Source organism: Sinocyclocheilus anshuiensis, unplaced genomic scaffold (assembly GCF_001515605.1).
Source record: "Sinocyclocheilus anshuiensis isolate Anshui unplaced genomic scaffold, SAMN03320099.WGS_v1.1 scaffold122, whole genome shotgun sequence".
Taxonomy (NCBI): Eukaryota; Metazoa; Chordata; class Actinopteri; order Cypriniformes; family Cyprinidae; genus Sinocyclocheilus; species Sinocyclocheilus anshuiensis.
Window position 1 is genome coordinate 1,615,675 of NW_015544153.1, and position 17,795 is coordinate 1,633,469.

Consider the following 17,795-nt stretch of genomic DNA (forward strand, 5'->3'; position numbering starts at 1 on the left):
ACAATTTGAGTTGAATTACTGAAATAAATGAACTTTTCCACGACATTCTAATTTATTGAGATGCACCTGTATTATTAACTGCATTATATGCATTCTTACTTCATAGAAAAAATGTTATAAATAAATATTTAGTACCATTCTTTAATCGCTATGGGGGAGCCAGGCCCCCCTGGCCCCCCACAAGCTACGCCCATGTGTATAATGGGTGGCATTTCCACTTTAATACATAGGCTAGCTATTAGACGCTTTGCTTGAAGTATACATATGTCAATAAGATTCTGAGTGCTGCTACTGTATACAATATAAACATATAAAGTATAACAATTTCTGGTTTCATTGGAAGATTTACAGATACCATCTTAAAAATAACTATAGCTCTTTCCAAAACTTCTGCACCGGAGGACAATCCCACATACAGTGCAAAAGTGTACCTTTATCACCTGAGCATTTAATGCAAGTGTCTGGGGTGTTTTGACTAATTTTGTTTAACCTTCCTAGGGTAAAATATGTTCTCATAATCCAGTTGTACTGTATTAATTTGAGATTACTGTTTGTGATTGAGCTTTCTCGCACACTTCTTGCCATATGTCTAAAGAAATTTTTAAATCTTCTCTCCAGGAAATCAATTTGGATTCTGAAGAGTCTTTAGAATATGATTCTAACAATTTATAAAACATTGATATTAAACCTTTAGATTGGGGAGATTTTGATAATAAGTTTTCAAAAGGAGTCTTAATGGGTTTTGTAAGCTTGGTACCTTCACTCTTAAAAATAAAGGTGCTTAAAAGGTTCTTCACAGTGATGCCATAGAAGAACCATTTTTGGTTTCACGAACCATCTCTTTCTTACCTTTTTATAATCTGAAGAACCTTCTTTTGCCACAAAGAACCTTTTGTTAAACAGAAAGGTTCTTCAGATGTTAAAGGTTCTTTCTGGAACCATTTAGACAAAAAGGTTATTCTATGGCATCGTGAAGCACCTTTATTTTTAAGAGTGTTGATGAGAAGAAACATAGCTCCTAAATTGTAGGAATTTAAAGAAGTGTTTATTGGGGGTATCAAACTGTGCTACAATCTCTGCAAAGGACAATAGGTTATTGTCTTTATAAAAATCCTCAATCTTTTCAGTAATAAGAGTGGTGTGTACTAGAAAAGCATGAATATTGAATATCCTTAGGGTGCAAATGTCTCCAAATTTCTAATAGGTTTAAGTCCTCGATAAAATAATTAAGGGTCTTTCTGGTCTGTCTGTGTGACAGGTCCAGGCCAGAAGCACAATCTTTAGTTGGATCTAATGTACAGTTGAAACCCCCACCTATTACATAAAACCCAGAAAGATTAGATAAAGTTAGAAATAGGTTGTTATGAAATTTTGGGATGTCATCATTAGAACCGTAGACATTAACTACACACTAAAAAATGCTGGGTTGTTTCAACCCAACGTTGGATCAAATATGGACTAACCCAGCTGTTGGGTTAAATTTTTAAATTAAAGTTTTAACCCAAAAGTTGGGTTAGTCCATATTTGACCAAAGGTTGGGTTGTAACAACCCAGCATTTTTAGAGTGTAGAATCAGTGATTTAGGTAATAAATCGTCTTGAACAATTAAATATCTACCTGATGGGTCCTGTATAGTCTTAGCTATTTGAAATGGAATAGATTTGTAAATCATTCTAATAACCCCTCTTGCTTGAGAACTAAATGAAGCTGAAAACATCTGAATGGGCCATCTATTACGTATTCTAAAGATATCTTTAGGCATTAAATGTGTTTGGAGAAAAACAATTTTAGACTGTTGTTGCTTTAGCCTAGTCATCACTTGTTTAATTTTAGTTAGACTATGCAGCCCCCTGCAGTTCTACAAAATAAATTTAACCACATAATCTCTGCCATCACTTAGATAATTCAGTACTCTCCCCAGTGTTACAAAAAAGAATCCCCTGTGCCTTGTGACGATAAGTAAAGCTAAAACATAAAACAGAACGATTAGAAACATCAACCATTGAAAATAGAAACATTTTATCACTTCCATGAATTGCCACCAGCAAATTCATCTGCTACATTACTTCTAACTTCCCCCATCTAAATGAATCTATTCAGCAAAAACAAACCCGAAATGAACCGTACAATGAATCATACCGCCTAAGCTCCGCTGAGTTTCCTTGTCATTTTTTTTTTTTTAAAGAATTATGCCTATGATTAATCTATTAATACCATGTCTGGTATCATTTGAAATGTCTCAGTGTGACTGGTACAATGGTCTAATTTCTACAGAAGTAAACTAAAATGTAATAAAGATTTGAAGATTTAGGGGTTGATTTAATGGGTGTGCCCTCTCCCAGGGTCTTTCATGCAAATTACCTTCTGTTCCCATTGAGGTGTAAACTACCCAGGTCTGGGACCTGGGTTAATGCAAATTCCAATTGTTTGTACATGCCTCCATTTGGGGGATGTTTTATCTTGGTTTTGTATTTAAAGGATTGCAGCAAAAGGGTCGGGGCGATTCTGTAGCCAGAAAGCCCGTAGTGTGTCTCTGCACTCCATACTATGTATTTTCCAAGGTCAGGTATGCACCTTTTACTCTTAGTTTCATCTTTGAGAATTTGATGTGTTGTATTGATTCGATATCTTTGAATTGGCTAATTGACATAATACATACCTGACTGATAATAAATGGTTACATTTGATTTTATTCTGATTTACTCTGAAATTATTTTCTCAAGTAGATTAAGTGAAGGTTTATGTAATCTGTGTCTAGGGTTAGTACATACTAAATCTCAGGTTAGATGGAGCATGGGGCACATCAAGTGAGATTATCGATTTCTAACTGACTGCTTGATTTTAGTTAAGTTGTTATGCAGTTGCATTAACTATGGGGGGCTAGACAAAATACTATTGAGTACTAGCATGGTTCGGGCATACTTCATAGTACTGGCCATAACCTCTGGTTATTGTCTCAGCTTTAATTAAGTTGTACGTATAGTTATATTAACTATCGGGGGCTAGGTATATGGTACTAGCATGACATTTGATTATTGTTTGAGCTTTAACCAAGTTGTTACATGGGTGACTGTAGGGGGCTAAACAGAACCACTATTTAAATAATGGTAAGCATGGGCTACCTATTAAATACTTAGACATAACCTCTGACTAATGATCAGACTAGAGAGTTTGTGATCGTGGGGTACACGTACATCAGCCAGCGTGATACACCCTGAGCGACTTAATAGATTCCTATTGAACGAGTAAATATAAAGTAAAGACTCAGAGTTAGAATAATAAAATGTCAGAAGAATAATAGTAATAATTGGAGACAGACAAACAACCATTTTGCCTTTCAACCTAAATTCGAGGTCATAATAAAATGGAGTCAGATTTGAATTTAACCTAAATTGAATAACTTTGCGCGCTGAAAAGTCCGAACACCATTGGATAACTTCCTTGGGCCAATCGCGTGGACCTTACATGACTCGGTGATTTTGGAACAGTACATCTTTCTTCGCTCTGGCCGCATGCATTACACGCCTGTCTTGGCCAAGAATTTCCTCACTCTTGGTGTTGAGTTCTTGTCCGTAGCAGACCGTCACACATCCCCAATTCTGTGTGCTCTCTCTATGACCAGGGGCTTTCGCAGTGGTTCCATGTCCAATGCCTCAGTTAACCAGCTTTCTAAGAATGCACATGCGTCACTGCCCTCGGATTTTTCTGGTAAACATAACAACAGCCTTAAGGCTTGTTCACACCGGGACGAATATCGCGCGCGATTATCGCCAACGTTTAATGCCTCGTGACTAAACAAAGCGCGCCAATGTGAGTGTGCACACCGACGCACAAAACACGAGGCGTAAAAGCGTCATTTTTTAAAAAACGCCTCGGGCTCGTTTTTTTGGTATTGACATCGCCGCGTTAAAAACTGGCCGACCAATGAGATTGGCGCTTTTGTTCACGTGCCTGGAGCTGCTGAAGTTACAGTAAAACACGACTTGGTGGCGCTCAAGCACAAAACTAAACATAGTATGAGGGGCCGTGTAGGCCATAATTATTGAAAAGCCTCTTACAAACACTAGTGAAACGAAAAACATTGATAAACCTTAGTGAAATTCATTCATACGCATTACTGAAAACCTCTTACAAACACTAGTGAAATGAAAAACATTGATAAACCTTAGTGAAATTCATTCATACGCATTACTGAAAACCTCTTACAAACACTAGTGAAATGAAAAACATTGATAAACCTTAGTGAAATTCATTCATACGCATTACTGAAAACCTCTTACAAACACTAGTGAAATGAAAAACATTGATAAACCTTAGTGAAATTCATTCATACGCATTACTGAAAACCTCTTACATACAGGCAAGATGAATGTAGAGCTGCTGGTCTCATTGGTGTTTGAACACAAAGGGCTTTATGACAAACGTGACAGCGACTACAAAAATCTCGATAAGAGGGAGTTGTTATGGAGAGGAATTGCAGATCAAATAGGATTCGATGTGTAATGTCAGGGAGTGAATTTGCACGTTCACTCGGCTCATCGCCTGCGAAAATCGCTTGGTGCGATTATCGCCGACATTCAACGCCTCGTGACTAAACAAAGGGCGCCAATGTGAGTGTGCACACCGACGCGCAAAACGCAAGGCGTAAAAGCGTATTTAAAAAAAAAAATGCCTCGGGTTCGTTTTTTTGGTTTGACGCGCCGCGTTAAAAACTGGCCGACCAATGAGATTGGCACTTTTGTTCATGTGCTTGGAGCTGCTGAAGTTACAGTAAAACAAGACTTGGTGGCGCTCAATAATATTTTCAAGTGAACGCTCGAAATACATTATTTAGGTAGCACTTTACAATAATTAACTAACTAAAAACATTAACTAATCAAACCTTATTGTAAAGTGTTACAATTTAATTTGTTATTAAAGCATATAACTTATATGTTCACAAAAACACTGTTAAATTAAACAGACAAGCAAGCAGGTGTGCATGATTTGGCGTGGCAGCCAATACAAATAACCATTTCCTTAGCTAAATCCTGCGTTTGGACCAGGCTCGGTTGTAGAATCACGTATGTGCTTCTGAAATTATCTTTTTCTATATAGTGTAGTAGTTAGCTTTCTCGGTGTCGTACGTGGCCGCTTGTCAAGCATGAAAAACACACGTTTTATTTTAATTCCGAATACATTATCGTATGCAGAATGCAGAGTTTTTAAATGTATTAAAAACTGTCACTCATTCATCACACGATCGCACAAAGTTAAAAAAAAACTAAATTATTTAAATTAATTACAAATATATATAAATTAAACAAACAAAAAAACAACAACAATGAACGTTGAAACTTTGTTAATGTCTTTGTTAGAAAGAAGAACGAGCATGATAGAACTCAGCATTGGACAAAAAGCGGTGACTGGAGCGGTGAGTGCGTGGATTCCAACCTAAACACCTCTGATTGGCCATTGCGTTTTAGAAATCAACAAACATGTCTGTGATTGGCTACATTGCTGACCTGCATTGTAAAATCATTTTACGCTTTCCAAAGCAGAAGGGCAGATACACTGGATTGTTTGCCAAATGTATTTCGTTATGCTATTATTACGAAGAAAAAAGATCCTTTACCAGGAGTTATGGGCAGCTTTTCCATCTAAAAGCAAATAGAAAATAATGCATTTTCATTTAAAAAGTAGTTATATTGATCAGATATAACCTATATTATTTGTTAAAAAGTGACTATTAACCAAAAAATTAAAGGTATAAGGATGTATTTTAAGTGTGAAATAATTTTTGCCCGCATAGATCCCATAAAGGTCCCATATGTTCAAACGGGGAACCACATTGTGAAACAAACAGATCCTAGAACAGGGGTTATTGGCAGCTTTTCCATCTAAGCAATAAGAAGCAACAGCAGGCAGTTGTATGAGTAAGACTACATGCTAAACTCAAGTCTGACCGAAGGGGGGGGGGCAAAGGGATGTCCATGGGGGGTTAATATTTTCAAGTGAACGCTCGAAATAGATTATTTAGGTAGCACTTTACAATAATTAACTAACTAATTGACATAATTAACTAATTAACATTAACTAATCGAACCTTATTATAAAGTGTTACAATTATTTGTTATAAAGTATATATAACGAATATATATATATATGTATATATATAATGTATGTGTGTATGTATATATATATGTGTGTATATGTATATATATATATATGTGTGTGTATATATATATATATATGTGTGTGTATGTATACGTGTATATATATATATATGTATGTATATGTATGTGTGTATATATATATGTATATATGTGTGTATGTATGTATACGTGTATGTATATATGTATGTGTGTGTGTATATGTATATGTATAATATATGTATGTATATATATGTGTATATATATATATATACACCTTGCTACGTGTACTGTGTTAGGCTAACCGAGACTTGTCATTTGCACTTATATATTGTTGCTCTTTTGTTAGTTTTGACTGCTTTTATTGTCCTCATTTGTAAGTCGCTTTGGATAACAGCGTCTGCTAAATGACTAAATAAATATGTTCACAAAAACACTGTTAAATTAAACAGAAAAGCAAGCAGGTGTGCATGATTTGGCGTGGCAGCCAATACAAATAATAGTATGTATGAGTAAGACTACATGCTAAACTCAAGTCCGACCGTCCCCCTCGGTCCGAAGGGGGGGCACAGGGATGTGCTCTGGCGCCAGGCCTGCTTCAAGGCCTTCTGAGTCCGATGCGATTTCTGTTTTTTTTTCTGCTTCTGCTTTGCTGGTTTAGGCGACATCTTGAACAACTTTCATTTAGAAAACAAACTATGGACGACACTTAAATAAAAAGGGGATAAAATTTAAGAAATCTCTATACAAATTACAGCGGAGCTAACTCGTGCGTCTCTTCAGAAGAGAGAAGTCTCATTTCTCAAAGTTTTTACACTTAAAATTGAATGTTATTTTTGATTAATTGCAGTTATTCCACACACACAGTGCACAGTACCAGAACAACAAAACCTTTATAGAGGCTTGTATTCTCCAACAAATGAATGGGTAATTCTGTCAAACCCACATTTCAGAAAATTCCCCAGCTAAAATGTTTTATTTGTTTTCTTGAAGATTTTATACAGAGATTGGTAGGTATATCAGTAAAAGCTGCTCACTTTAATCTTTGTTGCATTACATGCCAATAGGGACGGTTCAAAATTGGGAAAAAAGTACTTTTTAGTTTTTTTTTTTAAGTGGCTGTAACTCAAGAAGTATTAAAGATATCTTAATATCCTTTTAGATTTTGGTTCTTAACAAACCATTCTTTTGATATTCCTATTTTTAATGCCCTATATGTTTCATTTTCAGATATATGGGGATTTCGGTGTGACCCCATGAGTAATTTGATAAAATTATACACCTCTTCAGTGGTCAAAAACTAAATGTGCGTAATTTTTTTTTCTTTTAAAGAGGAATGGCTGAAGCACAAACAATGCTGAAGCTAGAAATGCATGATATTAAACCAAATTCAAAAGAGCATTATTTATTTATACCTTAAAATCTGTTGTTAGTTGCACAATAGAAATGCTACATATAAAACAAAAACATACAATCAAAACATGAAATATACAGTATGCATACTTGAGTATATTCTACTTCCCTTTATCTACCCATGCAAAAAAATTACACCTGGCCTGAGGATTGGAGGCATGGCCTTGAGGACGGGCGCATACAAAAAACTGCCGGCCTAAATTAGGTCCTGCTTTTTTCACAGTCCGTAAGACACAGGGCTCATTGTGTGATTTACACAGTGGCGGCTGAGGAGGCCCATGCAAAACCACTTTCCAAAAACCAGCGCATGGCCCCTTCTTACAGTCCTTTGACTTGTCTATGGATGTCGATTCTCCTTCCACTTCATCCTGATTTTCAGTCTCCATCTCCGTTACCATGGAAAGACTGGTCTCCGTTTGCACATCACCAGGGCAGCTTCTGGTGTCACTCTCACTACCTGGGCTATCCTGAGAGGATTCTGTCGGTTTCAGGCTCAAGTTTCCACTGGAAGGGATTAATGGTGTTTGTTTAGGCTTAAAGAAAGCTAAAAGACTTCCTTTAGCATTGCTTTCAGTTTTCATCTGCTTGCTTCTTTTGGCTTTGTGTGCATTTGTGTCTTTTTCTCTACATGTAGGTCTCTTCTTTGCAACACTGTTCCCCTGTACTACAGGATTCAGGTTTTCCAGAATTTCCCCAGTATCCTGTGATCCAGGTAGACTCTCTTCAGAGTCTTTAGAAACCCTGTCTTTCTCTGAAACTTTGACAAAGAAACTTGAAAGTTTCTGCTGTCTGCCAGTGAACTCTGGCATGTGACGTGTGCACAAGGGTGGGAACTTTGGACTAGACTGGAGGGTACAGCTGAGCTGTGCCCATACAGGACAATGATCGGATCCCTCCACCTCTGGCATAATGTCCACGCCAATAAAGGCCGACTTGACCAGACAGCAGTTGGCAAAGATGTAGTCGATACGCGTCCCATAATTGGTCTGCCTGGCACCAGTAAGCGTGGACCAGCACGTGAAGGCGTTGGAGCGCTTTGGGTGGAAATGGCGGAAGGAGTCAACAAACTTGCCACCAGAGGCAGATTTCTGGGAGATTTCTTTAAGTTCATCTTCAGTATTTCCATTTTTGGTCTTTTCTGCCGTTCCAAAAAGGAAATGATTTAGCCACTTCCTCCCAGGATTATCTTCAAAGTTATCCTAAATGACACAACAGTAATAAGAACAGATATGTGCTAGTATGTGTATAACTTATGCAATAAAACAATAAATATACCCCTTCCATGTAAATTTCAGCTTTTGTCCTATCCAGTCGCAAGACATTTGCTTGGTTACCTAGTTTTTATTTAAACAGTGTTACATTGGGTGACTCCGCCCACAATTAAATCTCATTGGTCCATTGGAAATCCTGTTCCATTATTATATAGAGTGAGACAGCTGGGTTCTGGAAATAAAAATCCCACAGATTTTCTCCATATATGGAACTGAATTTGAACGATACCTTTATAAACTGTTACAGACAGACCCACTATGTACTACAAGGTTGTTAATCAGTGGTGTATGCTTTTGTTGATGCTATCAGACCGCATTGTTTCTTATTATTTTTTTTAACGTTTGTGTTTAACAGTGGAATTCCTGGTGAAAAACTACATTACCCATGATTCTGTAATCTCCACCAATCAGAGAACTGAAACAAACAAATCACAGCCAAAGAATTCTTATCTACATCGAATCAACCAATTTCCTCCATCTTTTTTAATTTGATTATGTCATTCGTAATGCTTCTTGGGATTGTAGTTCTTTTCCTCATTAAAGATGTACATATATATATATATATGTTGTATATATATATATGTATATAGATGTATATATATATATGTTTGTGACTGTACTGCATTGTACAATGCATTTTTGCTTTTACTGTGGACTTTTATTACTTGTCACAACTAGTCAGGACAACTGGTGGTAACGGAAATCTTGAAATAATGATGGAGGAACATGTTAAAGGACTTACCACATCATCTGGGTCACAGTGGTCTATGGGTTGATGAGAAGTGTTTACATCTCCCAATACAATCACGTGACTGAAGAGTGGCAGAGGAATGTGTTAATCAAAACAAACAGACATCTTAGATCTTAAAAAAAACTTTATGATAATACATATCGGATCAGTGTATTAAACTATTTTTCTTTTCCTTCTATCCTCTATCCCTTCTTTTTTGAAAACCAAAATATGATCACACTGTTAAAGCAACACAAAGAGACAAACTGGTCTTTTTAACAATATATCAGGGAATAAAACAGCACTTTGTGTATGTGTGCATGAACAGATGATGGTTTTATCGCTCTCTCACCTCCCTGAGCTCAAGATGGCTTCAGCTCTGCATTGGAGGAGCCGGTAAAATTGGAGCTTGTATTGTTTTCTCTCAGGTTTGTCTGGGTCAGCTCGGGGACAATAAACATTGATAATGGTCAGCTTCTGTGGTCCATCTGTGCCACTGAGAATAAAAAAATAAATATGTGAAAACAATTTAAAGGGATAGTTCACCTTCAGTTGCTGGTCCCCTTTGACTTCCATAGTATGGAAAAAAACACTATGCAAGTCAATGTGGACCAGCAACGAAAGGTGAGCTATCCCTTTCACAACATGTTAGGCTAAAACTACTAAATGTCCAAAAGTTAAGATCCTTAAACTTACATGAAGTAATGCTGAGTGATGACAGCTCTTCCTTCGTTGTCTAGCGCCAGAAGCTCCTCACTGGACAATTCAACCTGGTCTCCATAGCAACCAACAGCCTCTCCCTGATTGGCCAGCAGACCTGTCAATCCTTCCTCGGCCAGGAATGGAGTAGCGCTATCCTTACAGTAGGTCGCAACACCTGGTCAGGGAGAAAATCAGGTTGTTCATAGTTCATACTCATAGCTGAACAGCACAGACAGCTGCAGACAGTGGTTGTAAAAGACAAGGCTACATTTATTTTAAAAAATAAAAATATGGACATGAATCCGGTGTTGAAAACATTGCGGTTTTTATTTAAAATCCCTTTGCACACTTTACTGTCGTTTAATGGTTCTATAGGTTGCTGTACCTGAGTATCCACTTCGTCCTCGGCTAAAACTAAAGTATGAATTGTAGCCATCAGCAATTGCTGTCTTCTCATCCAACAGGTCACCTGAAAAAAAATGTATGCTGAGCTGTTAAAGTTATTAAATGGTTAAAAATAGGGCTCATGTGCTTTATCACCCATTCAAAGTCCCGCGTTTCTTTAAAACACTTACGGGTAACTTTAGTCTCTTGAACGCAGATTATATCGGCATCGAAGGAATCCAGAGTTGTCTTGATGCCATTTTTAAACGTTCGTATGCCGTTTATGTTCCACGTTACAATTTTCATGTTTATCTGTCAAACACCGTCGGACGATTCAAGCTGAATGCATGTGTGAAGTACTGACCTTATTTTTGTCCGTCTCAAATATTTTCAAAATAAAAGTATTTACACCTGCGTTTATTCAAAATACTACTAGTCTAAATTAGGGATGGGAAAATTCCCCGATTCCCTCGGTGCATCGGTTAAAAAAGTGTGCATCGGCTACAAGTTGCCATTTATATTGCGATGCATCGTTTCTAACATAGTTGCATCGGTAAAAACCGATTTATTTATATATAATTACTAGTGGGTGTGCTATACTTTTATTATTTAGAAAGTGACCACAACACCACGGAGACTCGAGGAAAAACTGGCATTAAAGTCCAAAACCTGACTTCAAATAACCTAACAAATCAATAGGGGATAAAGCGGTTCCATTAACGACTAATTAAATTCACATTCCCTCACTAATTTGTGCACGCTTTTTCTTAAGCAGACCTTAACGTCGATCATGGATCAAATCGAACCACCATGACAAACAGCGAATATATCTGTGCTGTTTAATGCATTTGAGACGTTGTGTTTTCCTCAGAGCATAACTGACATGTCACAGGTATATTTTTCATCTGTTTCTAATTTATTGAGATGCACCTGTAAATGTGTCTTTTGTAGAATTTTAAACCTACATATCAAGTGTATTTTTATGATAGCAGTAACTGTAAGTGGACTATTGTCATTGGTAAATCAAATGCAAGCTAGTAGGCTACTAATTACTAAGCTCAAATTAGTTAATGTGTGTTTCTTATAGCAGTTAAAATGTAGTCATTTTCTTTATTATTTATTTTCATTTTTAATTCAGTGATTTGTTTTATGAAACAGGCCTTGAGGCATTAAAAGTGATCATATTTTCTCCATTGCATCGAATCACATTGTGTTGAATCGAATCGAATCGAAAACGGATCGCACTGCATCGTAATAGGGGTGAAACGTATCACATTGCATTGGTAGCTGCTTCATATATTTAATGTATCGTATCGTTGGCTATGCATCAAGATGCGTATCGTATCGGCCTGAGGCATGAGATGCACATCCCTAGTCTAAATATTAGACGGCTATGGCCCTGTAACTAACCAGTGTGCAGTTTTCCACAATTTAGTGAAGTTTAAAATAATAATAATAAAAATAATAATAACCTTTTAATTTCTTGTATCTTTTATATATATTTTTTTAAAGATTAAGTTTTTTTTTTGGTACAGAACCACTTTGAAAAGAAACAAACATAAAGAAGCCACAAGTATATTTGAACACCACAATATATTCATGCAGAAATGTTAAAATATAAACTTTTTTTTATTAGTGTTACATCTCACCCTATTCTTTCTGTCTGATGTTTCTCAAAATCTTTCAGATAAATTTAAATACCTTTCAAATTAATTACATTTCATGTTTTTTCTAACATGTTAAGCTTTAATTGATTACCAACAAATTAAATCAAGGCAGAAAAATTGTATGTGTGGATTTCACAATAAGTTAATAAAAATACCATTTAATATTACAAAACAAAATTTGTTAAATGTTTTATTATTTAATGTTTTATTTATAAAAAAAAGTCACTTCATGGTGCCTATTTATTTTAACTAAATAATGTTTTCTTAAATATCTCACTGCAAGGATATAAGCATTTTTAAGATACAGAAGAGATTAAATCATACAAGAAAACATACAGCATATTCAGTAACTGAAGCCCTGTTTTGGCCCCAGTATAAATCAAATGTAAACATGTTTACGCAGATTCAAAATAATTAGCATCCAAAAAAAAAAGAATTGTCTAGGGAATTTATGTACTGCACTGCAGACAAACACACATACCAACATCTACAACCAAATTCTGTTATCAGTCTTGATCTGTGTTTACTGAAGGGAAGGGTTTGTACTTGTTCAGCTAAGTCAAGGATGACAAGAAGACTTTTCCATGTACACCAGGACAACATATACCAAACTGCGTCTTATCTAAGACTCGTAAGTGCAAGGATTTTACTACTCAACTGAAGAAATTTAGGAAATTTCTGATCATCAAGACAGGTACAGTACACACCCTTCATAAAACCGTAATCTAATACACACCCTTCATAAAACCGTAATCTAATTTTATAAACTCAATCATCTATACAAACTAATCTGATAGTATATAATTTACTTGCCAAAAAGTTCGATTAGATTTATTCTGTTCATGTTCAAAATGCTACATTAAAACATTGGCTTATTGAATGTTCATATTGCGTGTATATTTTTTTTCTACATAAACCTGTGACCAGTAGTTCGTTACTGAGTGAATACAAGTGAACTTGGAGTGAATATTTATTATGGAGTGGACAGTGGCAGAGTGATATTATTGGATTGATATTTTCTTGAGAATGAGACATTCTAGATTTAGAGAAATGTTTAGACAGAAAAAAAAACCAAACAGCTGATTTATTTTTCTTTTAGAATGGAGGTAAAGGTGTATGTTGAAGGAGTCCACCGCATAGTTTGTGGAGTCACTGAGAAAACAACATGTCAGGAGGTGGTCATCGCTTTAGCACAGGCACTTGGTAAGTAAATGTCTGGGCCAACATCTCAGTTAATTATTTCATAAAACAACATCTAAGTAACCATAAATCGGCTGTCAAAAACATGAACATGAAGAAAACATACAATTAGTCTGCAGGCATTTGCTGGAAATACTGAATATTTTTAAGAAGGTCAAATGCTCTTAAAGGCCTTAAAGGGTTAGTTCACCCCAAAATAAAAACTCTGTCATGATTTAGTCAACCTCATGTTGTCCCAAACATGTACAACTTTTTTTTTTTATTCTGTGGAACATATCAGAAGATATTTTGAAAAATGTCTTAAGTGTTTTTTGTCCGAACAATGAAAGTCAAAGTTGTTTTGGACCACACTGACTTCCATTATATGGACAAAAACAGTTCATATCAAAATATCTTTGTGTTCCACAGAGGAAAAGTCATACAATTTTGGAATGAAATAAGGGTGAGTAAAACTGTTATAGTTAATGTTCTGATTAAAAAACAATGTTCTGACTCTCCAAACAGCCAAATCCCAGACAATATTCAAGAAATAGCTTGTTCTAGCTTGTACTATTCTGGACAATGTTTGAAACGTTGTATTGCTAACACTTCTTGAGTTATTGCCTCCTTAAGATTAATTGCTTCATCATTTGCAAGTTGCTTTGGATAAAAGCGTCTGCATTTGTCCCAAAAATATCACTTTTAATATTGTTCTCACTCTTAGGTCGCACTGGTCGATACACTCTAAGAGAAAAATTCAAAGAATATGAACGTAATGTGACTCCAGATGAACGTCTCTTGGAGGCCTTGGAGAAATATGGTGAGCAAGCTAAGGAGGTGCAGCTCACTTTGAAGCATATTGGTCCATCCCTTGGGGAAGAAACAAACCAGCCCAAAGCCCAAATGAGGCGAGCAGAGGGGACAGGGAGAACGCGGAGAGGCAGCGGGGCAATCGCCCAACACCGCCAGAGCCTCCCACCGCTATCACGCCTCTGCCTCCACTCTGAGCCACCACCCGAGGAACCAAAGAGACCCAAGCGGAAGTCGCTAACACTAATGGAGGAAGCATGGGGTTGGCTGGAAAACTTGGGCAGAGGCGGGAAGCAGCAATCAGGACGAGATAAGGGGAAAGACAAGGAGGGCAAAAAAGGAAATGGGCACTCAGATAACACGTCTCTGAAACCAACCAAATGTTCCCTGGCTTCTGGAACACGACAGGCAAGAGACAAAAAAGACAAAAATAGAGTTGCGCCACATCAGCCTTTGATCAGTTGCCTTGGGAACCGTGGGAGATGCACTGATGAGAGTGCTGTATGTGAGAGACAAGAGGAAGAGGAACAGAAAGGGACAGAGGAAGACCTGAAAACCTTAAATCCAGTGGTTCCTCTGGTCCAAACAAGCCATCAAGAGACTGAGAGTGAGGAGATTGTAGAGTTAAGAAGACTAGTTGTCCAACAACAGGCTAGTCTACAAGAACTAAAGCTCAAAATCGAGTCAACAGACCAGTTGATCCTTGAGCTTGAGCAGCAGCAAGCTACCAGGGATTTTTCCAAGCAGCTATCGGAAGAAGAGGAACAGCTCAAGTTCTGGCTGAATGAACTCAAGGCGGAGGAAGTCTTTGAGAGAGACCTTCAGAGGCAGTTCTTTTGGATAAAAGAGGAAGCTGCTGAGTGCAAAGCTAAACTGGAAGAGTACAAACAGAAACTGCAAGCGATGGACTTGAGAAACTCCCAGCAGCAAACAGAACATGAAAACATCACCGGAGAGAATATCCAAGCAGATGCGCCAAAACCTGCCCAAAAAACTGTCAAACAAATACAGATCTCAGCAGACGGATCACATGGAGATGGTGGAACAAAAAGGGTGGTCACAATGCTGGAGTCCAAACTCCCATATGTGCTCGTTTCAGCAAATCAGATATCAAATCCTCCTCTAAGCAGACCAGAAGATCTGAGGGCATGGTGGACACGATGGTCTCAGAGCCAGAATCCAACATCAGTGACAAAACCCAAGATAGTGCACCGCTCTGAAATCACTGTACAGTTGGGAAGCACCAGAGTTTAAGCACTCTGAAACTTCTAAACCCCCTATCTTTTAGGTTTCATCATGGATACCTCATTTGTGTTTAATGTCATGAAAGTGTGCAAAGGCATGAAGATGATGTTTAAAGGTTCGGTACAATGCTTTGCTGATGAAAAATTAAACATAATACACCTTTCATTCTCATAAAATGTTTATTTCAATTGTTTCATTCAAGACCATTAACAAAAGTATATAGGAGAACCTTAAGGTTCAACACAAACCCAGGGTGCTCCAGAGAATACTCAAGACAGAAATAGCTCCATATGTCATAAGAAGCACTGCAAATCTATCCATGATTAGCACTCTATCCATTTAATCAATTTTCTTTGCATGTTTTTAAATTTTGCTCATTACACTTCCCCCACTTTTCATGTTCTACACACATTTGCTCATTTTATTCTATTCTGGTTTTCAAAAAGTCCACCCAAGTAAAAGCATACATTAGAGTATATTTGAACCTGCTCTTATATTTTGGTGGCTGTTCGGGGATAGAGACACCAATTTTTCTCTTTTAATTTTTTTGTTTGTTTTTAGGCACCTTTTTCTTTATTAATTTCTTCATTAGCAGACATGAAGTAGAACTCAAAGGGAAAAAAATTCAATTACATGTGCAAAGAAAAAGAGCTATATAAAAAAAAAAGGACTGCAGGCTACAAGATGCCATTAGGAATTCTGCACTTGCCCATACACCGATTGAGCTTGTGAAATCAGGACAGGAATAATAAAAAAAAGGTTCCTTAAAAAAAACAAAAGCCAATTTATTTTTGAAAATAATCAAAAATAGTCATTTATATATCAAAAACCATACACAAGCGGGTTCCGAGCGCAGAGAAAATTTATTAAGTTTTCAGATCCATGTTAAAACCAAAGGAATTGGTATGGAAAACGTGAGTGAAAAGAACCTCAAAGTCATTATTTTTCTCAGCAGAAAGAGCCTAGCAATATCTCGACTTCACCTGGGTGAAAAACTCAACATGGGAAGAATTCAAGTGATACAGGAAGAATAAAGTATATATAAAGGAAGTCAAAACACAGACAGGCAAAGCTACTCTAAAACAATAACTCACACAGCAGCAGGTGCAGAATTCCTGGCATTTCAATTTCAGCAGAAACGAAAAACAGGTCAAACAGTGCCCACATCTCAATCTAAAGATGTGAGAACTACAAAACCCTTTCCCCTCATATCCTCTGCATAACCTTGCAAGTTTACTTTTTCCAAACGTGATGCATACCACGCACACGCTCATACAACACGAGGGGTTTTGCTCAAATTACAACCAGACAAAAATGTCACACATACAATGAAGACAATGAGATGAGAATTTTTTTTTGCAAGGGATCCTGACACGAAGGGAATTATGTGTGCTAATTTTCAAGTCTTGATTTGTTTGTTACTCTGTGAATTGTGTTTATGGGTGAGAGAGATAAAATGAGAGCGAAAGAGACAGACACACACAAATCCCTTCCTCTGCCCTCTGTCTGATTGCTTATGTTCAAGGTGTTTCTTCCATAGTGAGGAGGAGGAGGAGGAAGAAGACAGGGGTGAACAGTACTCAGTCAGTAACACCAGGTTGGCGGGATTTCCTCTCTACATTGAAGCCCTGTAGGAACAAAACAGGTCAATATCAAAATGTGTCAATTGTTTTGGGCAAGTTTCATGTCAAAGTATTCTGGACTGCAGTTTTAGAAACAAGATCCTTTTTTTTTTACTTTTATTTTTTAAAAACCTGCAAAAAGTCAGTTTTTGATTTGGATTCAAGAATCAAGAAATGGTAAACAGAAATGCAGTATATTTATACCTTTGAATTGTCTGGGCCACGAGGCTGTCTTATAATGACAAGACGGGGGGCGTTGGTGTCATCAAGAGTGATGCTCTTCAAGCGATTGACCAGTCGGTCAGGACGAGGTGTTGCTACTGGTTTTGGACCCTCACTGTGTGTTTAAAAAAAAAAAAAAAAGCCCCCCAAAAAAGATATATAATTCTGGTTAGATTAATTAAAAAGCCAATATAAACAAAATATTTAACAGCTCAATTTTTTTTATATTACACGTGACTCAGATTCACACCCAACAGTCTTACCTGACTCTGCGAACATTGCAGGCACTGCATTTGCCTGTGCGTTGGTTCAGGATAACTGAAAACTCCACTTCATCTCCGGCCTGGAGCTCCAGACCATCCTGAACCTCCTTGACATGGAAAAACAGCTTTTTGCTCTCTCCAACTTCGTATGTGATG

At 37.1% G+C, this 17,795-nt stretch overlaps 3 protein-coding genes across 6 annotated transcripts in view; 1 reads left to right on the top strand and 2 right to left on the bottom strand.

The window, feature by feature from the left end:
• Positions 1 to 7,559: 7,559 nt before the first annotated feature.
• On the bottom strand, positions 7,560 to 11,148 carry LOC107695293 (DNA-(apurinic or apyrimidinic site) lyase 2-like). The gene is made up of 6 exons (XM_016495144.1): positions 10,823 to 11,148; positions 10,633 to 10,716; positions 10,242 to 10,422; positions 9,898 to 10,041; positions 9,558 to 9,627; positions 7,560 to 8,743 (listed from the first exon to the last, which is right to left on the bottom strand). Exons 1-6 carry the CDS (start codon positions 10,935 to 10,937, stop codon positions 7,646 to 7,648), a joined length of 1,692 nt encoding a protein of 563 aa, XP_016350630.1. The 5' UTR covers positions 10,938 to 11,148; the 3' UTR covers positions 7,560 to 7,645.
• A 2,250-nt stretch (positions 11,149 to 13,398) lies between these two features.
• rassf11 (Ras association domain family member 11) lies at positions 13,399 to 16,148 on the top strand. The gene is made up of 2 exons (XM_016495149.1): positions 13,399 to 13,501; positions 14,202 to 16,148. Exons 1-2 carry the CDS (start codon positions 13,399 to 13,401, stop codon positions 15,539 to 15,541), a joined length of 1,443 nt encoding a protein of 480 aa, XP_016350635.1. The 3' UTR covers positions 15,542 to 16,148.
• LOC107695294 (cold shock domain-containing protein E1-like) overlaps positions 15,693 to 17,795 on the bottom strand; it is a 14,348-nt gene continuing 12,245 nt past the window's right edge. For all 4 annotated transcript variants that reach the window (XM_016495147.1, XM_016495148.1, XM_016495145.1 and 1 more), the window contains 3 exons: positions 17,640 to 17,795; positions 17,359 to 17,491; positions 15,693 to 17,160 (listed from right to left, as the gene is read on the bottom strand). In XM_016495147.1, coding sequence (XP_016350633.1) covers positions 17,113 to 17,160; positions 17,359 to 17,491; positions 17,640 to 17,795 — 337 coding nt within the window. In that variant the 3' untranslated portion in view covers positions 15,693 to 17,112. The remainder of the gene's footprint in view (positions 17,161 to 17,358; positions 17,492 to 17,639) is intronic.